Genomic DNA, 26054 nt, shown 5'->3' with positions numbered 1-26054 from the left:
TCTGTAAATGCTGCCCTTAAGTCTAAGGGGGCTCCCAGAAGCAGAGATTCCACTATGTGCGTTTTGTCCCAGATTTAAAGAGCCTAAAAAAAGGTAAATCACTCTGTCAAGGCTGATTGGTTTTTATAGCGCTTTAGCTACTCTGCTGTACTTTGTACTGTGGTATGATTGTCAGGTAACGCTCCCAACAAAGCCATGAGGCAGTGAAAGAGCCCTTGTTTACTCCTGAAGTAGCTTCTCTTCCCACATCTTACATAAAATAAAATGAAATTCACTGCTGGTGTTAGGAATCACCCTGCAAGATCTGGGAGAGGGTCTTCTCTTTCGTTGCACAAACACAGCAGCTACCAATGCCTAGGAAGGCTGGGCCACCATGTGCTGGTGTCTACTCTCACACAGTCACCAAACGCTTTCCTTTCCACAAACCTTGCAGCTGAGACAAACTAATTACAAGTAGGAGGGACACGGAGGTGCAGCAAAAAAACAATCAACCAAACAAATAAAAAAATTGCCTGAGGGAAAGAAACAGCAGAAACGAGGACAAAAGTTCAATTCCCTGATTGCCAGCCCACTGTTTGTCTCACTGCATTGTGCTCGCTCTCTGTGTCCTTGTCCATCAGCGCACCTGTGGGAGTTCAGGTGGGGGGCACTTGAGGAGAAGTATAGTGCCGAGATACAGGGAGGCGGTGATGGAGAGAGGGGGCTGCGGAAAGTTGGGAGGGAAGAGCCTCTACCTAGAGGTGCACTGCTCCTTTTGCAAGTTGAGCTAGGATGCTTTGTCTCCTCTCCTCTTCCTTCCCCTCCCAACCCAAAGGAAGTCCTTGCAATCCAAGCAGCTGTGTAGCAAACAGAGCATGGTTCAGCTGCAAAGAGTTTGCTTTTACTCCTCCTAGGGGGTGGGGAAAAAAGAAGTCACACATAATGGATAGGCAGTACAATGTCTTGTGACACCCATGCTCAATCTTTGCCTCTGCGCGGAGCTGAGTCCCATGTTCTGAGGCTCGCATGAAACTGAAGAGGGAAACAATAAGATCCCTCTTTCTCCTCCAGATCACACTGATGTAAAGTGAACAAAGCACATCAGTGAGGAGCGATAGCTAGGGAATCTTTGCTCCCTGTAGTAGATCAGGCTTACAAGCACCTGCCCGATATCAGAAACAGGCACCATCTGCTCTTCTGTTGCCATTTACTTAAGGGCTGAGGGGACTTCACAAAATCCAATGCAATGTGTTAAATAACCAATTTAGCAGGCCATGGGTTTCCCCTGTGGAGTAACGGTGTGGCACTGCAGGTTTACTAGAAGCACTCCTACCCTACTGGCAGAAGGCATCTGCTGTCTGATTAAGATTTGTTGGAGTAGGTCTCCAGTGGCCAGTTTCAATATGGATTTAACTTTACCAAGGTCAAAGATATAACTTGAGGGAGGAACTTTCTCATCCAAGATCTTTATTTAATAGCAGCCTGCTAATTATGACTGAGTGCTAGGCTCCCGGTGAGTCTCCTACTAGCCCTCAGACATTAACCACTGGCTCGGGGTCCATTTACTGGGGAATGTCCTGGCAGAGATGGTGCTTTGTACCTATGCTGCTCTGCTGCTTCTGCCTGAATGGCTTTTGTGTAGAGAGGCTGTGAGAACTGCAGCTACCGAGAGAGAGATCTTCATCTTTTCTATTGTTTAGTCTTCTGTCTGCTGACACTTGTGACTATACTAACCACAGCCACTACTGTTTTCTCCCTTACTTTTATATTTTTCAAAGGGGTAGGCAGGGGGGTGGAAAAAGCTTCAGTTGTCTGTTTGGTGGGTGGTAGTGTTTTGGTTTTTTCTCTTTCTGGCTGTTGGAGCAGATTCACTGCTGGGCTGGGGTGATTTCTTTGCACAATTCTATTTACACACTGCAGATGTGGATCTTAGCTCATTAAACTGCACCGACCTACTACTTCCGGATGTATCTTCTTGATCTGAGTTAATTCCTGTCCTCAATGGCAACATTTTGAGCTTCAGAGTAATTCCTCCAGTGAAAATGGTTTAACCTTCCAGATTTACATTCCTAAGAGCAGAATTAATCCTCTTGAACTTAAGCTGCTGTCTTCCTGGGTTTCTTTATTGTCAGCTAAATGTGGGGCTGTTAACCTGTCGTTGGGGAAGGTGACCAGAAAGCACAGATTTCATGCCATTTATCTGCCCATGATATGTACAAATGGGTGAATTCTGCACAGATTTAAAATGAACCAGATACAAGCTGCACACAGCCACTAGACAATTCATATTTTATATAGTACACCAGAGAAAGCTAAAGAATATATTCCTCAGACGTTGGCAAAGACCTGAAGCTGCAAGTAATATCATACTGAAAGCCAAGATTGGCGGGGAGGGTTGGAGAGAAGGAGGGAAGAGAAGGAAGGGAATGAGACAAAAGGAATGGAAATCAGATCCCTTGTCAGTCAACCAGCTGCATTTTAACTGGAAGGTGCTGTGGTTACAGAGAATGCAAGGGATGTGTAGTTGACAAGAAAAGAAGCTGTGCTGAAACATTACAATTACCATAAATTGGACCATATTAATTTTTGTCTTATGTTCCTAGTCAAAACATAAGCAACAGCACAACAGAAAACCCACACCAGCAAACGGAAAAAGGAATTTAAACTTTTCTAAATGGAAAAAGGAATTTAAGGTGGAGAAATGTACAGAGGTGGATTACACCTGAAATGAAGCTCCCCATAGAGCTATCAGTGCAATAGGAGGCACTGAGAGAGTGAAGGAGCTGTTGTTTGCTGATCTTGAATAAATGTCAGAAATACAAACACACGTTTTTGAAGTGTAAAGCAGGAGCTGGTCTCACAAAGGCATCTGTTTGCTGACAAGACTTGTGACCACAAACATAGTATTGTCCTTCCCAAAGGCAAGAGAAGAGAGACAAAGAAAGCATGGCGTGAAGGAGTAGGCTAGGGTTATTTTTCTGCCAATAATACCGCTAATAGGACAAGATGACATGTTCACAGCGCCAGGGCTGGGTGCTAACCTGCTTTCCTGGAGTGCTGCTCTCAGGAATGTGTGCAGCAGGAGAAAGAGAAAGAGCAGACCCTCTGTTGGTATTTGTAGCCAAGATGTAAACAGGCATCCAGCAAACCCAGACCCACATACCAGAATTGCAGTGCAGAGACTGAAAGGCCTGGCAAAACACAATCTGTCCAACTCATTAGAAGAAAGAAGAAAGCCCAAATAACTTTCCTCATGTTATAAAAAATAACTGCCTTTGTACACGGGTAAATTTGTTTTTTAAAACACCCCCCACACCCCCCCCCCACCCCTCAAAAACCAGAAGAGAGAGAGAGAGACAGATAAGCAGGTGGCACTCTGAATTTCACACGGATCCAAACAGCTCCTTGGAACAATAAAACTGTAAAGGCAAAAGTTCTGCCTTGCAGAGTGAAAGTGCGGCAGTAGAGAAGAGCACTGGAAGACAACGTTTAAAATCTGTACCACTGATGCGGCAGTGTTCTTGTCAAAAAGGTACATGCTAGCTGCTGCAGGAAGGTGCAAAGTACCAAGTAGATTTGTTCCTGTTGCACAAACCAAAAGTAATACACGGAGTAGCAGAATAATAAAAAAAAAGAGATACAATCCTCATTTGGATCAAGCAATGGGCCTCAATCTAAGTCTACAAAAAATATGAAAAACTCTCAGCAATCTGAAATATGAGGGTTTGTTTTTTAAATGAGCTTTTCATGAAGCAAGGACATTTTGATGAGACAATGTTCTCATGCCCTAAAGGCAGAGCAGACAACTAGGCCTGACCGTAATTCAGACTTCTACCAAAATAGAAATGTGTTAGCTCTGTAAAGGCGATGGCTGAGAGGAGCCTGCAAGGTATGGGTGGCATGAGCGTAGCCATATATAGTATACATGGGTGTATCTGTATTAGCTGCATCTCTGACCGAGGTTTCCAAACACAGCTCTGACATAATTTATGACGCTGTAACTGTGTTTCCCTGGTGATTTGTAATCAGTGCTGGACTGGGACTTGAAAGAGCTGGGAGGGAACTTCCCTGTCTGCCATGCATGTCTTGTATCCCTGCCAGGGCACCCCAATTAACCTTTGAGTCACAATGGGATTTCTTTATTCACCCAGACTATTACCACACACTTTGGTGAACCCTGAATGTCTTGCATAGTATGAGGCTGCTTCACATGGACATAGGATCACAGCTGGGCTGTCACCCCAAAGTTTCTTCTTTCTGGGGGTGAAGGGTGCCATCCTCCCTGTTCCCTAGTCCCCTGTGGTACTGCTGTAAGGATGGGTTTGCCAGTGAGTATAAAAAGCTGACGTTCTCACATGCATAAGGGGGTAAGTGGAAACATTTGTCCTTTGGTCTCTTGGCTAATAGTTCTTCCCTGCTCCAACTGTCTGTGTGTCATTGTCATAAAAAGCAAGTTCAGAAATGGAGAAGTGAGTCTCTCCTGTAGGCAGTGGGAGAGAAGGGAAGACTTTCCAATGGCAGTGGGAGCAGGATTAGGGCAACCCCAAGCTTTTGACAACCTTCCTTGTAAAAGACATTTTAAATTTCTGTGCACCCTTCTGTTGCCAGGTCTGCTCTGGGCACTGGATTCCCTTTGCTGATCAGCTCTGTGAGGCAGAGTGGACACATAACACCTGCGTAGACATTCCGGCTGGGAAAACTGCATGTTTTGCAGGAATTGCACTTTCTCTCTGCAGCCTGCAGTCATGGCACTTAGAGCTTAGTCTTGGCAGCTCTCGGATGCTAAAGCAGAAGCCTGAATGGATCAGACTGAAGAATCCCTGCCACCAGCAGGGAGCAGCCAGTGTGCCTGGGCAGGGAACCAGACTGTTGCTTCCCTGGCAAAGACTCCTGAAATAACCATGATCACGTGTGTTTGTAGTGCTGGTTCTCTGCTCACTGAAGGCTCATGATGAAGGTACACCTGGCTTAGCTCCAACCATGAGTCATCAAGCTTGGACTAGCTGGGAGCAGCTGCCAAGAAGGTGTGAGCTGGAGCTAGGAAAGCATGGATGTGTTCTGCCCTGGGCCTGCTTCCTTCCACCATATAAAGTGCCCGTGTGTCCCTCACACAGTCTGGTGGGACAACTAATGTATTGGCTGTTGGGAATTCTGCTGCAGGGGAATTCTCAGGATCCTGGAGAAGCTAGGCTCATAGCAGCACCAAATGGTTCTATAAGGAAATTAAACTCTGTTTACTCCTTTGTGAAGTCCTTAATGCATTGTGGCATCTAGTTGCAGCTGCAATGCTTATGATCATGGCTGTGAATGGGGACACGACTTTAGGGATTAGGGTAAATCTGTGCAGGACATGCAGGACAAGAGCATCAGCCACAGAGGGCAAAAATTAGAAATGCCTAGCATCACCACTGTGTGCCACTGGCACAGAGGATACAGTGCCCTCAAAGCAGCAGCCTGCATGAAAAACAGGAGTATCTAGCACTCACTCACCATCTCCTTTGCTTTGCAGTACTTTGAGAATGACAAGGAAGATCTTCACCAACACCAGGGAGCGATGGAGGCAGCAAAATGTCAACAGTGCCTTTGCCAAGCTGAGGAAACTCATTCCCACTCACCCACCAGACAAAAAACTGAGCAAGAATGAGACACTTCGGTTAGCTATGAGGTACATCAACTTCCTCGTCAAGGTCCTGGGAGAGCCAGGCCTGCAGCAGACGGCCGCAGCAGCACGGGGCAGCATCCTGGGGTTCTTTCAGCAAACCCCACACTTACAAGGCATGGAGGAGCTGACATTGATTGAAAACTGTGGTGTCTCCTCTCCCAGCACGAGCAGCAATATAGTAGAGTGCTGGTCAGAGATATCATCTACTTAGCAGCCAATAAGACATGCAGTCTTGGTGTTAGTCTGATAGTCCCCCTTTTTTTACAGAATCTGTGGGTTGCTCCTCTATGTATTGTGATTATTTATTTATATTTATTACTGTTTCATTCGGTATACATTTTTATTTAATAGGAAAGGAAATCCTTGGTCAGCCAACAACCTGGATGATCAAACAGAGAACTTGTAGCCCCTGGGAATTGGGAAGGAATCACTACTGTCATAGCAGAGTCTGAGCCAGAAGGGCCTCCTGCCCTAATCTCCATCATAAATAAGGCCACAGAAATTAATCCACTGTTTCTGGCAAGGAAAGAGATTAGTCTCCTATGGTATTTCAAGGAAGCACTACCGAGCTCAAGAATAATGATTGCACCACAAAATTTGTCCAAGACAGACATCTGGCCTTGGTAGTGAAAGGTTTTGAGAGATGTGATATTTGCTACAGTCTTCCAACAGTGTTTCCAGGGGCTAATTGCACTCACTTCAGCCTGTGAATCTTATTTCCAGCTTGATTCTTTTTTTCGAAAATACAAGTCCTAGCCCTTGAACCTGGATACATCTTTCTCCATCAGACTGGAGGGATACCTAGTGTCAGAGCAAAATTCTATTAAACAAAATTAAACATTACGTTAAAGCAAAAATGACAATTTGAAATAAAAGAAGACATAGTCATAGATGAGTTTCAGTGGGTTCAATAGGTAGAGCAAACTTCCTCTGTAACAGTGACAGTGTGCGTGTGACGGAAGCTGGCCAGCTATGCTGCAGCTTAAAAGCCCATCCATCAAACACGTTGGTGGCTAAACACCTTTGCTCTTCAACAGCTGTGTCAATGGGGGATTTACTCTTTCAGGAAGGAGGTCCCAGGAGAAAGGGCTCAATGATGCACTGTGAAAACCTTCATGGAAATGCCATTAAGCAGTGCCCCTTCCCATGACTGGGTACAAAAGCAGCTGGAGCATATCTGGGCCTGGCAGAAGGTGCTGGGCATGCACCACCGGTGCACTGCAGTGCCTCTTTGGCACAGGGCTGTGCCACAGGTCTTGGGCATCGAGTTCCCAAACCAGTCCTGCTTTTGCTGCTGTGGGAGGCAGAACCTAGCTGTACACATCCTTGCTGTCATCTGTAAGACCCTAGCGCTGTGATGCTGGGCTGTGTGAGTTGGACTGATGTCTGCCTCAGGTGGGGCACTAAGATCCTGGAGAAGACTAGAGGCATGCTGCTTGTGTAGCCTGCTGGCTGCCTTTAAACTAACTCACTGCTTTTGCCTGCTGTAGTTGAGGTTCCTCCATCTGGACACTATCCCAAATGGGCTGATGGAGCAAGGACAAAGAAAATCGTGTAAATGGCTTCCACTTGATTCAGTGGGTCAGTTCCCTGTAGAGAACACCAGCCACCATGATGCAGATGTTTAGATGATAAGCAGGATGAAAAGAGGTTTCACAAAGGTGACCATTGTGTGCTGTTGCTCACAAATCAATTTAATTTCTTGATTGAATTATAACTTGTGCCAGCAATGGTCTGGACTGCTCATGCAAGTTATAAAGCTGCCCAGAACAACAGAAAAAAATGGCACTAGGTCTAAGCAGAACTCGTTCCTGGTCAGATCCTGCTCCCACTGACACAGGTCCTTTTGATTTCCATGTGGACCAAGCTACATGTCAATGCTTAGAAAAGACAACTATTCACCACTGGTGAAGAAATGGAAGTCCCATGTGCCAATGCATGTCCCTGGGCTGCTTCTGTTTATTCGTGAGACAATGAGCTGCCATCAGGAAGCAGAGATAGGTTTGTGCATGTAAAACATTGTGCCTTTCTGCATGAGGAGATTTGGCACCCAAAGCCAAGCTGCCTTTCAAAGCCTCACCAGCCACCAGGTGCACCAAAAAATGCAGGGCTGGCTCCTGCTACATGTGTATTGGGCTGTCCTGTGCATTGACAAAGACCACGGTCTGACAGGAACACAGCTCACCCCATCCAGGGCTGGTGCCATAAGGTACAGGCGTGCCAGTGGACAGATGACCAAAAGAACAAAAAGAAAATTTGCAAGGGTTCAGGGTGATTTCATTTTGTTTCTGAACACTGCTAATCTTCAGTTTGCTTATCCCTGTATTTCTGAGCTGTCAGGGCTGGGGACTGCACTGGGGAGCGGCTGAGTGGAAACACACTAAGCCTTTCGCACGGTTTGTGAAATCAGTACTGCTTTCTCCCTGCCTCTGCCCACTTCAATGTTACTGAATGGAGTCACAGCCTCTTCTGCACGGCACCTCAAAGGTAATGAGCCAAGTCCTCCTCCTAGCTTTCTGTTGACTTGCTGGGAGTTACCGCAGGATAAATTAGTCCAAGTAAATCAGAGCACTTATTGGTGAGGTGATGGTGCTATTTGGTTCATTACCACTTGCTATCCTAGGAAACAGAAGTCACCAAGGCAAGCCAAAACATCTTGTGAGCAGAGTTATTGTCCAGAGAAAGGGAAAGAAAACTTAGCAATTCTGTACTGTAACATGCTTGTTACATTTTCTGTCCTGAAAAGCTGCCCGTCCTGTTATTGCTTTGGTTCATATCAGTACTTTCTTTGTTCTCCTTTTCATTTTGGAGCTCACCACTCTCACGTTCAGCATGTTTTTTGCTAGATCTATCTACCAAAGATTTTTTTTTTCTTCTTCATGTTTTGTGGATTTCTTATCTGTATGATCATGAACAAAGACAGTGTAACTGAGCACATTTTGTGCTATATGATGTTATTTAACATCTAATATATTAAAAATAAATTATCTAAGAAATTAATCTTTGTCTTTTTAAACTTTCTAAAATTTCATTTTACATTTATATACCACTTCGTAGAGGATACCAGAACAATTACAGTTATTTCCAGTAGAGGATCATTCTTCTGTTCAGCACCTTTGCAAGAGTCTTGATGTTAGAAACGATACTATCAACTGATGAAGAATGACAGGAATTCTTTGTTTATTATGTTTTCTTACTGGTTTTGATTGAATTTCTATTTCAACCTACATGCTAAGAAGATTTTGACTAGCTCTTGAAAAAGACAGATAAATGAAATTTAATTGTACAACACTGTCGTGTTTGTCTTCCAAATATTCACAATTCAAGAGATTTTAACCAACTCCATTTTAAAAAGCAGACGTCACCCTAAAGAATTAATTTGAGTCTGTCATTATGTGGAGGTCTTCAGATAGGCACAACCTACAGATTCGGACTGGAGTCCAGGTTCAGTATAAAAACTCATCCAAAGTTGAGGGGAGCTTAGGATGTAAAGCTGCTCTTTCTGGCTAACACCTGGCGGGAACAACCTAATCCTCAATTGAGTATGAGGATGGAAGAGGGAGAGGAAGTAGAGTGGATGACAGACACCGAGTTGTGAGGAAAAGCTATGGGAAATCACTGGGACATGGGGCCAGTTTCAGTTTCATGCTTAACTGGGTGTCTCACAGCCCTGACACTGCCCTGTGATACAGCAGGAAAGGGATTTCTGCACGGTATGTGCCTGAGCAAGGTGCCATCTCAAGAGATTATACATAAAAGTCATAAAATCAGCAAACGTAGATTCAAAATATGTATTTATACTGATCAAGGCAATGCCACCTTAGAAAGGATTACAGCAGGTAATGACAAATTAGTTAGTATGTTCAGGATCATGTGGCAATGCATCCTCGGAAGTGGGCATAGTATAGCCAAGTTAACATGGTGGTGTGTTGTGAGATAACGGGACCCATGGCATGGGGATGTATCAAGTCATTTGGAGCTGGCTGAAAAATGTCTCACATATGTTGCAGCAGTAGCAAAACCTTAGCATAAATGACAAAAATGTCCCTAGTCTTAAGGCCACTATGGAGTCTCCTAGTTGTAACTAGCAGTGTTAAATAGAGTTGTGTGAATAGCACTTCTTTTCCTGTTATAAATTTTTTGCTGAGGATATGGCTGTCAATATTGCAAGGAAGATCAGCTAAGGTGGTATCTTCTAGAGGTATCTTTGGTATCTCCTGAACCAGAAAGGCATGATGTAAAGTTAAAAGAGTCATGGCTTCCTCCAACCCATGGTACTCCTAGCCTGTACAGAGGGTGTGAAATGTCCTCCCATGCCTTTGTGATGCAGAAATCTCAGTAAGAAATTCCTTTATTTGGAATTTCCAACAGGATCAATGGAAGAATATAGCTCCACATTTTAGGTCAATTGAGGATTACTTTCTTCAGAGGCTCGGTGCTAGGAGACAATTGCCACTCTTCAGCTATCACAGAACCTAAAAGCACTGATGCCAGGAGAGGTGCAATGTACACTGTCCATAAAAGGAACCCACGCATCACCAGGAACAAGCCTGCTGTGCAGACTGCTGTTTGTCATGTCCACTTTCTCACTATCTACTTTGTGGCTATGGAGTGTAGCTGAAGTTGGATATTTGGACTGGGTAAAGAAAGAAGGAAATATGTTGCAACTGTGTCTTGCAAGGACACTGTAGTCTTGTTCATGAACCCTAGTGATGGTCAGCCTCTGGTTAGAGGAAGGGCATGTCTGCAATCAGGGTTTTGGCCTGAGAGTCAGTGGATTAAAATCCTGCCTGTAGAGAACACATTGCTCCTGGCTCTGGACATGGCACAACGAAATCCTGGATCTGCATGGTGTGTTGTTTTTTCTGGGGTGTTTCCCATGCCGAGGAAGACTTTGTGGTGAGGCATGTACTCAGCAGCCCTGTGAGTTGTACTGAGTTTAAATCAGAGAGGAAGAGGGTATAATGACCATAGCATTTGAGGGAGGGAGACTCACAGGATTCCTGAGCCAGCCAAACTAAATGGCAAAACAGAATTGTTTGAGGACACTAAGATCCATCCTAGCATCTAGGTCTGAGCAAGAAGTGGAAGCTGCAGGACCGATGTGTTTCAGAGTAATTTATCTTTCAGTATCTAACTGGCTTCCACAAATTTCTTTGCTGTTAGGCAATGATATGCAGTGACCATGGCTAAAGTAGTGTGAGCAAGGCAGATCTGACTTTTGTTCTTTGAAGGCTGTGTGATGAAAGAAGGTGGAGAGAATGGGCGACTTAACTACTGACCTGTAGGGCAGGGGTCACTCGGGAGCCAGTCTTAAATCTAAAGATCATTGACAAAGTGACAGAGCTTAAATCTGTCACTTCTCAGGGGTGTAATTGCATTTTTAATACAGCAGGTGCTGAGAGAATCAGAGGGGAGAAGATAGGTGGATGAAGCAGCTCAAACAAGTATTTGGGTTACAGAAGTTAGAGATTGCCCTGTATCTGGCCGATTACATGTATCCAGTTGAATTTATTCATTATTCTGTCCATAAGCCACGGGTAGCATTTTCACTGCACTCTGAGTTGGTCCAGTTCTTCTCTATAAGGAAAAGACTTAGTTTCATCCCATTGTATTCTCCCTGCCCCACCCCCCCTCCATATGTGCAAACAAATGCACTACCCATCTCCCCATGGTTTGTTTCACTGCCACAGATTGCAAATCCTACAGTGCACAACTGAGGACCCTGTGATAAGCCTCCTTTGGGAGTATCTTTTGGAAAAGGGTTCCCCCCCAGGCATTGAGAGCCAAAAAGAGAGGCAAAATGCAACCAGCATTTCTGTGGGTACATCTCCTCTGCTGAGCTTCAATGCCACAAAATAGCACAGAAGTGGCTCAGGATGAAGGGCACAAAGAAGTCAGTGAGACTCCTGTATAGACTGCATTGGGCCTCAGACGAAGTCTCCAACATTTATGCTGGCCAGTCGTGCAAACCGATATTCACAAGCATAGGGAAGGAGAGGTTTCCCATGCACCCACCTTTCTGTCCTGCTGCAGCTGGCCAGGGGCACAGTGAACAACACTGAATATCTCAGACCTGGGGAAGATCCCTCACTTTCCTTGAAATTACCTACTCTGCACCTTGAAAGACAGACTCTTTCTTAGGTAGCCTAAAACCTTAATGGAAAACTAAAGGATGATGGCCCACCATCAGCAAGCTTCCAGGGATGTGTTCTGCCTCCAACCCTGGGTGTAGAAACCGTTTAGCAGTGATTTTGTCTTGGTGACTGTATTTGGCAAACCCTGGTAGACAGCAGTCCTCAGACCTGAAGTTGAGAAAGGCTAAGAGCAGCCAGTATTAAATCTCCCTTCAAATCACAGCAGAATTACTGTGCTCTGATACATATATGTACAACCAACAAAAACATAACCTATAGATTCCCCCAACTCAAGACTATACAGTTTTAAATTCAAGCTTTAAAAAGCTTTACACTTACTGGAAAGACCCGAAGACTCTCAAGAGGAAACTACAATGCCTAAAAGCACCTTGAGTGGAGGCTATTAGACCTAGATAACCACAGAAGCTCAGGTCAGTTGTCTGTTACCTAAGTGTTTTACTGCCTGTAGATTAAAAAGTGTTTCAGAAGGAAGTATCTGGCTCTGCTAAGAGGCTCTGGAGTGATCTCTACGGGACTGAATGGCAAAAAGTTGGTTGCATGTTGAGAGTTCCTGACAGAGCGAGTGAGCCTGACATGTTGGACTTGCCGAAAGCGCTCAGTGCTTGCATAGCCTGCTTGGATGGAAAACGTTCCCACCACCTGAATGGGAACTGAAATAACTCAATGCTGAAGGGAACTGCCCACTCTGGCTCTTCCTCCTGAGCTATGCTGCAAACGCTTTCTGTAAATTTTCAGGCACAGAAGAGTGGCCAGCTGCTGTCTAGTGAACATGTCCAGCCACCGTGAATGGCACAGGACAGACAAGTTCACATTTCTGCATAGACTTGTGGAATGCAAACAGGTTTTCCCCAGCTTTCAGATTTGGAAGTGAGGAAAGAAATTCATGGCAGCTAGCTTCAGCAGCATAATTTTACCTGTTGATTTTGAACTGAGCAGATTAGAGAAAGTGTATATATCTATCTATATCTACATCTATCTATCTATCTCTGTCTGTCTTTCTATCTATCTATCTATCTATCTGTCTTACCCTTATCATCTCCCTGAAGTCCGTGAAGTTCACTTAAGGTCACATGCAAAGGTAAAACCACAGATTTTGCCTTTAAAATTGAAATCATTATTCTTTCAGACTAAGGAAAAAGAAAAATTACAAGAACGAAAACAAACAAATAGTCAGTGAAAGTGGGAGAAAGCTGTAGGATGGTTCTTCCATGTCTGACATACCTGGATGGACACTAATCTTGTTGTAGAGGGGTAGACTACTTCTGTATTATTTCTCTATATATCATCTACAGAAAACAGAACATGACCATGTTGTTTCTTGACTTACTTGTTTCAAGTAAGTCAAACTGCCAGTTAAGCAATTTGGAAAGCCTGATAGAGGGGCTCCTATTAATTTAAAACATTCCCCAAGAGTACAGGCTGCTGAACCTATACAGACAAATATTGGTTATATGTTTTTGATTATCTAAATGTTTTGTATTTCCCTTAACTATACAGTTTTCTAAACTCAAAGAAATGAAAATGTTGTTAAAATAATAGTAAAACCAAGTTTCTTTGGTTTTTATTACAACTTCATTGCTAAATAATTCCAGCAGTTTTCTGCCATGTGCTCTTAAGGTAAATACCAAAGTTCTTCTTGAAAACCGCAGGTTCAAGTTAGCCAGGGCCTTGTCATAAATAGTGTCTCAAAGCTCGACTTATCCTGACATTTATGTTTGCTTTTATCCTGACTCTGTGAAGTACTGAAAAAGTCTAGGGCTAAGGCTGTCAGTAAGACTCTTGATCTTGAGGGCTCAACTCAAAATATTTTAGGGCTGTCATGACTGCTTTCTGGGGTACTTTTCTCGTAACATCTATCCATGCATGCTTTTAAGATACATCAGAAAGATGAGAGTGACTGGTCAGGGAATTCAGCTGGAAGAGCAGGCAGTGTGGAAGCAGCCTTGGAAGGTATTTGAAGATTTTTTTAAAAACCAGGCACCTTCAAGTCATTTCATCTCGCATTCCTGAATACACAAGCATATAAAGCCACTAGCTGCTTTTAAAACCTGTGACTATGGATTTGAGTCTTGAGTCTTCTGGGAGGGTCCTTCACCCAGCAAGGGCAGAAAGGAGAAAATTAGGGCAGGAACAAAGGCAATCAAGCAGATTGTTTACTACTGTTAACAATGGAAGACCACCACAGAAAATGCCCAGGAAAAAAAAAAACAAACCAAACCCAAAACACCCCACACCCCTGCCCATAGCCAGTTTGGTTTTTTTCCTACCATGTTTCTTATCAGTCTCCTGCAGAGACTCTAAAACTCTTATCTTGATAGGCCAGCTTACCAAGATGATCTCCTCTCCATGATGAAGAGGAATCAAAGAATGTTTTCCACTGTCAGCAAACCATACATTCCCAGTCCAGATAATTCAATTAATAGAATATCTCCTCTCCTCTCCTCTCCTCTCCTCTCCTCTCCTCTCCTCTCCTCTCCTCTCCTCTCCTCTCCTCTCCTCTCCTCTCCTCTCCTCTCCTCTCCTCTCCTCTCCTCTCCTCTCCTCTCCTCTCCTCTCCTCTCCTCTCCTCTCCTCTCCTCTCCTCTCCTCTCCTCTCCTCTCCTCTCCTCTCCTCTCCTCTCCTCTCCTCTCCTCTCCTCTCCTCTCCTCCCCATTCCAGCTCTTCTGTCATCCTTTCTCTGCCTCCTTACCGTCCCCTCAATTAATTCCTGTGCTTTAATACCATCTAAGAGTCCTTAGTAAGAAGAGGATCTGCCTGCTATGCAGGTGCAAGTTTTCAGCACCACAGCACAACAGCAATACCACCCCCTTCTGCCCTCCTCAGGGCTTCTCTTTGTGAACCATTTTTTCTTTTTCTTCCTTTTCAGCTCTATGCTGAACAACCCCATGCAGCTAATCAGATTATGCTAATTTGTACTTCATGAACCCAAAGACTGTAAGGGGATCTGCAGAGGGTGAGCTGGGCTGGGGATGAGGGTGGTGAGGACAGGAGACAGGGTATGGGAGGGGGGGCACAGACAATGGTTTCAAGTCAGTTAACAAAAAAAGCTGTCTGTATTGTCAAACAAAGCACACTCTGGGTAACCCCTTGCTGCTCTTGACAATTTAGAGTGTCCCAAACTGGCCTGTGCTACTGAGCAGAAAAGGGAGCACAGAGAATATACAATGAAGGGGCACAATAAGAAGTCTGTTTCCTGTTGAATGTTGCTTTTCTTTCTCCTTAACTAATCCTTCCCAGAATCTAGTAGTTGAAGTACGGTCCACAAATTGTTCACTGGATTGTAGCTATGGCACTAGACGGCTTCTGAGCACATACAACCTCATCTGTCCAACTAGACTGATGCTGCACTTGGAATTTATTGAATAAAGGGCAGTGACTTTGCAGACACACACTCACAACTCTAAATATGGACCTTGCCTCTGCAGGAGCAAACAGTGTCCCCAACCTTGTTTTAGCAACATTACATCTGATACAGCTGGAATTGGTCAGGAAACAGTCCTGAGAGGAAACATATAAACGGTATGGAAAAAATTGTTTTCAAGATTAAAGCAACCTTATAGTAAACTTTTGGCAATCACAGAATTGTTTGCACTGGGATCTCCCAGGGATCTCCTGGGATCATCTGATACAACCCACTTGCTCAAGCCATGTCACCTACAGCTGGCTGCCCAGGACTGTGCCCAGTCAAATTTTGAATATCTCCACAGATGTAAAGTCCACAACCTTTCCGGGAAACCCATTCCCGTGTTTGACCCCCCTCATACTAAACATTTTTTTGTGTTCATAAGGATTTTCATGTTTTCAAACTTGTGTCCATTGCCTCTTGCCTGTCAGTGGGCATCACTGAAAGAAGTCTGGCTCCCTATACATCATTGTCTCCCAACACATATTGATACACTTCGAGAAGGTTCCCTTCAACAACCTCTTCTCCAGGCTAAACAGTCCCACCTCTTAGCCTCTCCTCCTATGAAAGCTGTTCCAGTCCCTTAATCATTCTTGTGGCCCTCCACTGGCTTGGTCCAGTAAGCCCATGTCTCTTTTGTACTGGGAAGCCCAGAACTGGACATAGCATTTGAGATGTGGACTCACCAATATTGAAGAGAGGGGATGGAGTGAGGACCTCCCTCGATCTGCTTGCAGGACCCTGATTGTTTCTCAGGATACTGGTATCCACGCAGGATCAAGACTGAGTGTGGGTCTGAGCCAGTTCCAAGGATGGTGTGAGTGAGCAGAACTCTACCACTGCCTCTGCTGAGTACATTTGTCACAAACCAGAAGTATATTTTGATTTTCAAACTGGAAATCATTGGAGGGAGGCACCTTGTTTCCACACATAATAAAAGCACTGTCTATACATACATGCCTGCAGAGTTGACAAGAGAGAGAAGGTGGCATCACAACAATTCCAGAGAGATTCGCCTGAACTTCCTGTCCCCAAAACACTGGTGAACATTGTTTACTAGCCAAAGGCATATGGGGGAATACTGACTATTTTCTTAATGTCCGTTTTTTGTTTTGTGCTCCTTTCAGGGAGAAATTTAGAAGGTTAGTTTCTGAGAGACAATTCCTGTCTCTGGTGAAGATAAATCATTTGTTATTGAGAAGGAAAAGAGGAGGTGGACGGAAGACGTTTGCTCTGTGCTCCACCTTAAATAGGATAGCTCTCCTTTCTCATTCAGAGCAGACTATTTGTTCAGTCCTTCAGCCCTAAGCAGGATGTTTCAGGACACCATTTTACAAAAGCAAATGGAGGAGGAAAAATGACTGTCTTAAAGCTGTCATCTCATGTCTAGTCTTAGGTTCAGCTACATCTGCATTGTGTGTCAGAGAGCGGACTACATGTAATTTATTTGATAGGGTCGAAAATATGCAGCACCTTGCCAGCATTGCTCTTCTATACCGAAGAGCTCATTTGCTGAATGTGTATTGCATTACATTGTGTATATCAGTAGGAGATATGAGGAGATACACGAGGAGAGGAGCTATGCTGGATGTTGTCCCCAACAACAAGGAGGGGTTGGTGGAGAACGTGAGGCGGAAAGGCAGCCTTGGATTCAGCGACCACGAGATAGTGGAGTTTGAGATCCTTCGGGCTGCCAGGAGGGTGCGCAGCAAGCATGCTAGCCTGCTCTTCAGGAGAGCAAACTTTGGTCTCTTCAGAGAACTGCTTAGTAGGGTGCCGTGAGAAGCAGGCCTGCAGGGAAGACGGGCCCAGGATAGCTAGTTGATATTCAAGGATCTCCACCTCCAAGCTCAGAAGTGATGCATCTCAATGAAGAAGAAGTCAGGCAAAAATGCCAGGAGGCCTGAGTGGATGAACAGGGAGCTCCTAGACATACTCAAAGGAAAGAAGGAAGCACACACAGGGTGGAAGCAAGGACAGGTAGCCTGGGAGGAATGCAGAGAAACTGCCCAAGCAGCCAGGGAACAGGTCAGTAAGACCAAGGACCCGATAGAATTAAGGTTAATAAGAAAAGCTTCTATAGGTATGTTGGTGATAAAAGGAAGACTAGGAATAATGTGGGCCCTCTCAGAAAGGCAATGAGAGACCTAGCTACCCAGGATATGGAGAAGGCTGAGGTACTCAATGACTTTTTTGCCTCAGTCTTCACCGGGAAGTGCTCCAGCCACACCGCCCAAGTTGAAGAGGGAACAGGCAGGGCCTGGCAGAATGAAGAACTGCCCACTGTAGGAGAAGATCAGATTTGAGACCATCTAGGGAACCTGAAGGTGCACAAGTCTGTGGGACCTGATGTATCCATGGGTCCTGAGGGAACTGGTGGATGTAATTGCTAAGCCACTATCCACCATATTTGAGAAATCGTGGCAGTCTGGTGAAGTTCCTGCTGATTAGAAAAGGGGAAACATAACCCCCATATTTAAAAAGGGAAAAAAGGAAGACCCTGGGAATTATAGGCCATTCAGTCTCACCTCTGTGCCCAGCAAGATCATGGAGCGGGTCCTCCCAGAAAATATGTTAGGGCACATGGAAAATAAGGAGGTGATTGGTGACAGCCAACATGGCTTCACCAAGGGCAAATCCTGCCTGACAAATCTGGTGACTTTCTACAATGGGGTTACAGTGATGGTGGATAAGGGAAAAGCAACCAACACCATCTGCCTGGACTTGTGCAAGGCTTTTGACATTGTCCTACATGACATCCTTGTCTCTAAACTGGAGAGACATGGATTTGATGGATGGATCATTCGGTGGATCAGGAATTGGCTAGATGGTCGCACACAAAGAGTCATGGTCAAAGGCTTGATATCTGAGTGGAGACTAGTGATGAGTGGTGTTCCACAAGGATCGGTACTGGGACCAGTCCTGTTTAACATCTTTGTTGGTGACATGGACAGTGGGATTGAGTGCACCCTCAGCAAGTTTGCCAATGACACCAAGCTGTGTGATGTGGTTGACACGCTGGAGAGAAGGGAGGCCATCCAGAGGGACCTGGACAGGCTGGAGAGGTGGGCCCGTGCAAACCTCATGAAGCGCAACAAGGCCAAGGGCAAGGTCCTGCACCTGGGTCAGGGCAATCCCAAGCACAGGTACAGGCTGGGCGATGAGTGGATAGAGAGCAGTCCTGCAGAAAAGGACTTTGGGGTGTTGGTAGATGAAAAGCTGAACATGAGCCAGCACTGTACACTTGCAGCCCAGGGAGCCAACTGCATCCTGGGCTGCATCAAAAGAAGTGTGGCCAGCAGGTCAAGGGAGGTGATTCTCCCTCTCTGCTCTGGGTGAGACCCCACCTGCAGTACTGCATTCAGCTCTGGGGCCCCCAACACAAGAAAGACATGGACCTGCTTGAGTGGGTCCAGAAGAGGGCCACAAAAATGATCAGGGGGCTGGAGCACCTCCCCTATGAGGACAGGCTGAGAGAGCTGGGGTTGTTCAGCCTGCAGAAGAAAAGGCTGAAGGAAGACCTTATACCAGCCTTCCAGTACTTAAAGGGAGCCTGCAGGAAAAGTGAGGAGGGACATTTTATCAGGGAGTGTCATGACAGTAAGAGGAGTAACAGTTTAAAACTGAAAGAGGGAAGATGACCTTGTGCAGACCCTGCTTTTCCTAACTTTTTGTTTACAGAGATAGTGGGTTATACTAAGCAAGGATGTTTCTCTTGCTGCGTATATATAGGGCTTTGTCCTCATTTGAAACTCCTAAGTAATACCGTGATATACAATACTAATACAATAACAGTTATAGTAACAGGAACACATAAGGAACACATTGTCAACCATTATTGGCAATAACCTTGAAACTAGCTAGCAGTGATTATTAACAACATTGATTTTTTCCAGAAAAAAACCTGAGAAGTTGGTTGAAGTAGGCCCACAACTTTCAGACTCAGAACAGACTCTAATGTGCATAGAATTGGACTGGTCAATGAACTACAATGACAGTCCTGCAGAGATGAAAAGTACAGGAAGTGTATTGAGCACACACTCTCAGGAATCATGTATGTAATGGTAACACATGGTAATAACTGTGAGGAGCGACACTGAAAGAAATAGGCAAGGTTGATGAATATATGGTACTAGAGAGGAAAGAGAAGAAAATGTACTAGAATATCAAAGTAAGCAGTTTGAGGGGGATATGAGACTGTTGGAAAATGGTGAAATATAAATGAGGCAGAAAACTACAGAGCAGAGCGGGAACTGGATTGGAAGAAGATAGACAGCAGTGTGGCAGATGACTACAACTCACAAACATGGAAGAATGAGAGCAGACAATGGGAATGTCCTATTTTCATACATGGCAAAGATTAGTATTTTCACCTGATGCAACTCTGATGCATAGACTTGAGTCTGAGAGATCTTTTAAGAAAGGCAAATAAATTTAATCTAATAATCAATAAAATAGGATTTTTTTTTTTACTTCCTAATTTTGGGGAGTACAGATGTATGAGTTTTGAAGCATACTGATGATTAAAGTTGTCCTTTTTTTTTTCTCTAAGGCACCGTTTTTGAATTCCAGGTCAATGTCTGTAGGATCCCAGACATTACAAAACAAAACACTAAATAAACATGTCCCACATCCAGCAGCAACTTCACCAGCCATGCTTCCATACTAGGTACACAGACCTTCTTTTCAAACACTAAATTAGCATAATGGTCATATGAAATGGACAATACAAATGAATCAGGTATGACAGCTCTAGTTCATGTTTTCCACAGCTTCTGTAAGATCTAGGGAGTAACGCGTTACTGATGTCATGCTCCATGGAGATTAAAGATGTGGACATATATTCACCTTGAAACCAATTCTCTTTGTTACTTCTCTCTTTGTTACTGTCAGGTATTATGTGGTGGTTTCAGCTTTGCCTAGAATGGACCAAGAGCAACTATCTATCCAGGATCAGTTATGACATGCAGCAAGGCAGCTGTCAGGAATAACTGACAAGCATGTAACATCTTTCACATCTGTTTCAGAAGTAAAAATGTGGTGACTTCATGAACAGCTGGAAGGTTTTCTGAAGCAAATTCAGAAAATATTTGTATTAATTTATCAGTGTCATCTTGGAAAGGACAACTAATCCTGCTGAAAAGTACTCTGGCACGTGTGAAAGCTGGGTAGCCAATCAGTAGGTGTCTACAACATTTTTTTTTAAGGTTCATGCTAATATTCCTTGGGAAAGAGAGTCAGTTCAGGCTTGTGCTTTGTTTTCATGTTGAGCTTTGCGCTCACACAACAGAGCAGAATATTAGTCAGTCCATACTAAATTTCTTATATGTATAGTGTGCTCAGCTCTTTTTATTAGCCTACCCACAAGAAATGAAGAAAGGAATATCTGTTCTTCATTCAGAATCAACAAAAAGTTGTGTAACACACACACACGAAAGTGTACCTAGCTTACACACTAATACCATCTTACACTGTCACAGTTCTCTCAGCATCAGCATATTTGGTCCAAGGATGAACAGGATTATTTCAGAGGTGCTTATCCTCTGTTATCTTTAAATTATTCCTGAAATATCTGGGACAGCTGGAAAATCAGTGACCAAATTTAAGTTTTCTTATTTGTTACTCTACTGTTATTACACAGACTGTGTTCCTTGATCTGATTTCTCTTTCATGGGTTCCTCTGTCCTATGCTCTGCTAAGACGCTACCCTGAACACACAGAAATCTCAGGAATCTCTCTTTGGTTATCAGCAAAGTTAGAGAAATTGCTATTCTTATTTTCTGCAGGCACTGGAGGTAGAAAACCCACCAGAATTTCCTTCTAGTTTAGCTGGGTGAGTTATCACACATTTCCCATCTAACTGCTGTGAAGGTGGCTTGTGGAGATTCACCTTCAAAATAGCTCTCTCTTCTTTGGAAAACAATCCTTTAGGTGCAGTGAAGACCCCCTGAAAGAGGATGCAGTTTGTATTTGAGGATCTGACTAAACATTCAGGTAGCTATTGCCAACCTGCTACCTGATAGCACTGGTAGCAGTATCATTGCTGGCATTTTAGAGAACTTTGGTATATCTACATGAGTTGTAGACATAGCAGTAGCTGCAGTGCAGACATCGCTATCAGGCACAACATGTTGCTGGCCCAAATTACGATCTTCTTTCGTCTCTAGATTCGTTGTGGTCATTGCCATTTTTAGTCTCTCCCTCTCCTATGATCACACACAAGCTAGTCTGAATAGTTTTCACTTTCTAGCAATGAACCTGATGCCGCTCAGTGGGAATAAAGCAGTACTGCAAGGAGCAGAAACGATCTAGCGTTTCTACAGGTAGATAGAGATCTCTACACAGAACCTCTATGGGTAGAGGATCGCTACGTTGTACAAAAATCTGTCAGTAACTCTTCTGCTGCTGCAACTCCATAGACACATACCACTGTTCAGTGGGAAACAAAATGATGCTATGCTAATTTCTGCCAGAGAATGCAGTTTATTAATTTGTTATGTTTTACCATCTATCAACGGTGGCAAAGCAATATTCTGCTCTAGAAAACAAACTGCGGCTTCCATGTCTGCACATAAGCACCACAGAAAATAAGAATTAGGAATGTTAGTAATAAGACTATTATGAGATCACTTGGCTAAATCTTGAGCTCTTCACGTAGATGAAGTGCATGATGGAAATGTCCAGAAAACAGACACCAGGTGCAAGCATATGGCACAAGCATCAGGGAGAAAATGAGTCACTGGACAAACAGAAAGGAAGAGGCATGGAGAATAAGGAGAACTTAATCTGTGAATATGAGGATAAGAGGAAGATCAATGAAAAGAATGGCTTACTATTCATGGCGAGGTAAAATTATTGTGGGAAAAGTTCAGGTGTTTGCTATTTTTCCCTGTGTAAACCTTTTTCAAAAAATGATCCTACTGTTACTCCAGTTATTTGATGAAAATAGTTCTTGGTAGGCAAACAATAAGTTCAATAGCACCTGCAGAAGTTGTATGTTTTCAGACTGCTTAGCTAGATTAACTTCACCATGTAGTGTGCAAATCTTAGAGACATTAACAGTTCTTTTCACCAGCTTGTGGAAATGGAATGGAAAAGGCAAAAATGGTGCCTCTCTTTAGAAGAAAAACCAGCCAAAGACTCACAAAAAAGTAAACCTAACTTCCCCAGGAAATAAAAAAAAGTTAATATGCTGAAAAAATGAGACCAACAACCCCTAAAATGGATTCATCAAGAACAACGTCATGTCCTTCTATCACAGGTTAGCCAGTCTGGTGGAAAAAGTAAAGGCAGATGCTGTGTATCTTGGAGTTAGTAGATCTTTGATAATGTTTCACTTGGGAAGCTCATTGTGGAGAAGTGCTGAGCTTATAAGGTTTGACTTAAGCAAAGTAAAGCAACATGTTTATCACATCCTGGACAGAGCAAGGACAAGAGCTGAGCAACTTGTTCATCTGGCAAAAGCCAGCAAAAGGTTAAGAATGCTGGTATCTTCTTCTCCCTTCTACAAACCTTGTGAGGGGAGGTAACAGCTGAAAGAGGGAGACTTGTGGTGGCAAGGCAGCTCTGTTTTGGCTAAAGTGCAGAAAAACTATTTAAGCACAAAACTGTGAAGGCTACAATGCCCTGGAGTAAAACTTTTGCTTAATTATCTAGAAAATTGATATTACATTTAACATCTCTGCTTAATTCTATATATACATGACTATGTCACTCAACTCCTCATCTAAATCATACTATATGTAACCTGTGGAAGGTGAAACAAAGAATTAGAGAATAAAAAGAGAAGAATAAGGGGTAAAAATGGGGAGAAAGGGACTGAAGACCTAGAAGAGACGGTCAATGGGCTGTGCTCCTCTTCTTCCACCCAAGATAGGGATGCCTTCTTGGTAAGAATTGTGCCTTTCCCTCTGGTGAAGAACACCTGGGAAAACTTGGCCAGCATTATTTAGGATATCAGGACTATTGCAGTAAGCAATTCTGTACTCGTTGTATCTGTCACCCTGATGAATTACCTGTATTTGCAACTTTGCGAAACTGTTTCAGTGAAAGTCACTGAGAGGGCTCTGACAGGCAAACGTCTCATCCTTACTCTTAACACAAGAGTCATGAACAAACTAGTTTTGTCAAAAGTACTGTAGGATTGATGCAAAACTGGTTAGAGATTTACTTTTAGAAGACAAAACAGTTAACAATAGCCCCCACTATCAAAATGGATGTAAAGAGGTGTTAAAAAGGTTTCTGCTGAGGTCTGACCAGGATCCGGTATACATTAGTAACCTCAGTAATTATTAGGCAGCTGATAAACAGATAACATCAGCCTGGGATAGACCACAAGCTTGGAACACCCATGTTGGTAATCCTAAATACTCTTGATGAACAGAAGAAATAGTCTCAGAGGAAAAAAAAAGAGAAAAAAAAAAGAAAAAAAAAGAGAAAAGGGATAACGGTAAGGTATCACACTCACACCTGCTAAGTATAGTGATCTGTGCTTAAGAACAGCCACCTTCAGTGACATATGACAGGGAAGAAGCACAGGGGTGTGCTATTTTTATTATTGGAACACAAGAAGCATGTGTCAAAAGACAAGCCAGTGACGAAGAATACCAGCCTGGCTGAACAGAGAGCTTTGGCTGGAACTCAGGAAAAAAAGGAGCATCTATGACCTTCGGAGGAAGGGGCAGGCCACTCAGGAGGACTACAGGGATGTTGTAAGGTTATGTAGGGAGAAAATTAGAAGGGCCAAAGCCCAATTAGAACTTATTAGTCTGGCTACTGCCATAAAAGACAATAAAAAATGTTTCTATAAATACATTAGCAACACAAGGAGGGCTAAGGAGAATCTCCACCCTTCACTGGATGCAGGGGGAAACATAGTGACCAAGGCTGAGGAAAAGGCCGAGATACTTAATGCTGCCTTTCCCTCAGTCCGTAATAGTAAGACCAGCTGTTCTCTGGGTACCCAGCCCCCTGAACTGGAACAGAGGTGGGGAGCAGAATGAAGCCCCCATAATCCAAGGGGAAATGATTAGCAGCCTGCTGCACCACTTGGACACACACAATTCTATGGGGCCAGATGGGATCCACCCAAGGGTATGGAGGGAGCCAGCGGAACTGCACACCAAGTCACTTTCCGTCATTTACCAGCAGTCCTGGCTAACTGGAGGAGTCCCAGTTAACCAGAGGTTAGCAAATGTGATGCCCATCTACAAGAAGGGCCGGAAGGAGGATCTGGGGAACTGCAGGCCTACCAGTCTGACCTCGGTGCTGGGGAAGGTGGTGGAGCAGATCTCCTTCTGTGACAAGGTGATCCACGCAGTGGATGAGGGAAAGGCTGTGGATGTTTTCTACCTGGACTTTAGTAAAGCCTTTGACACGGTGTCCCACAGCATTCTCCTGGAGAAACTGGCTGTTCATGGCTTGGATGGGCGTATGCTTCACATGTAACAAACTGGCTGGAGTAAAATCCAGTTGGTGGCCAATCACAACTGGTGTTCCCCGGGTCTCAGTATTGGGGCCAGTCCTGCTTACTATCTTTACCAACAATCTGGATGAGGGTATGTGCAAATGACCCCAAGTTGGGTAGAAGTGCTGATCTGCTTGAGGGTAGAAAGGCTCTGCAGAGGAATCTGGACAGGTTGGATTGATGGTCCAAGGCCAATTGTACGACGTTTAACAAGGTCAAGTGCCGGGTCCTGTGCTTGGGTCACAACAACCCCATGCAGCCCTACAGGCTTGGGGATGAGTGGCTGGAAAGCTGACCAGTGGAAAAGGACCTGGGTGTGCTGGTCGACAGCCAGCTGAATGTGAGCCAGCAGTGTGCCCAGGTGGCCTGTATCAGAAATGGTGTGGTCAGCAGGACCAGGGAAGTGATCGTGCCCCTGTACTCAGCACTGGTGAGGCCACAGCTCGAATACTGCGTGTAGTTTTGGGCCCCTCACTACAAGCAGGACACTGAGGTCTGGAGTGTGTCCAGAGAAGGGCAACGAAGCTGGGGAAGGGTCTGGATGACCAGTCTTGTGAGGAGCATCTGAGGGAACTGGGGTTTAGTCTGGAGGAGGCTGAGGGGAGACCTTATTGCTCTTTACAACTACCTGAAAGGAGGCTGTAGTGAGGTGGGGGTTGGTCTCTTCTCCCAAGTAACAAGTGATAGGATGAGAGGAAATGGCCTCAAGTTGTTCCAGAGGAGGTTTAGATTGGACATTAGGAAAAATTCCTTCACTGAAAGGGTTGTTAAGCATTGGAACAGGCTGCCCAGGGGAGTGGTGGAGTCACTATCCCTGGAGGTATTTAAAAGCGGTGTAGATGTGGTGTTTAGGGACATGGTTTAGTGATGGACTTGTCAGTGTTATGCTAGTGGTTGGACTCAATGATCTTAAAGGTCTTTTCCACCCTAAATGATTCTATGATTCTATGTGTAGAAAAGGCTCTGGGAGCCACAACCAATCTCAAGCTGATATGAACCACAACTATCACCATTTTGTAAAAAAAGCCAAACAAAAGGCCCGGTAGGGACGCTACGTGTTCAGATAGGCAAAACACGGCTATAAAGACGAAGGGAATCAGCCGCCTACCGTGTCCAGGGCCGCCAGAACGAGCCGCAGGGACTTCCGTTCGGGGGACACCTCGCAGCAGCCGGCGCCAAGCCGGGCCCTCTGGGCAGCCGCCGACCCATCCTCCTGCCGTCCGGCCAGTACAGCCTGCTCCTGCCCACCTCGAACGGCATGGCTGCGGCCCAAAGCGATTTGCACAAACAGCTAAAGGCGATGCTTTCATAAGCGCGCCTCCCACCCCCACCCCCACCCCCACCCCCACCCCCCCCGCCGCGGCTTTTTCAGGGGTTACCCAAAA

The 26054-nt window shown here is 44.5% G+C and overlaps 1 protein-coding gene across 1 annotated transcript; it reads left to right on the top strand.

Moving 5' to 3' along the window:
• The first annotated feature begins 5498 nt into the window (after positions 1-5498).
• TAL2 (TAL bHLH transcription factor 2) lies at positions 5499-5852 on the top strand. The gene has a single exon (XM_009952346.2). The coding sequence runs from the start codon at positions 5499-5501 to the stop codon at positions 5850-5852; it is 354 nt and encodes a 117-aa protein (XP_009950648.1).
• Positions 5853-26054: the final 20202 nt, after the last annotated feature.

This window comes from Leptosomus discolor, chromosome Z (genome assembly GCF_034619465.1).
Source record: "Leptosomus discolor isolate bLepDis1 chromosome Z, bLepDis1.hap2, whole genome shotgun sequence".
Lineage (NCBI taxonomy): Eukaryota > Metazoa > Chordata > Aves > Leptosomiformes > Leptosomidae > Leptosomus > Leptosomus discolor.
The sequence above is the reverse complement of the archived record's forward strand: the minus strand, read 5'-3'. Positions and strand labels throughout refer to the sequence as shown.

What these genes read in the sequence shown, in the direction of transcription:
- TAL2 (XM_009952346.2), top strand. Translation starts at nt 5,499, where the DNA reads ATGACAAGGAAGATCTTCACCAACACCAGGGAGCGATGGAGGCAGCAA.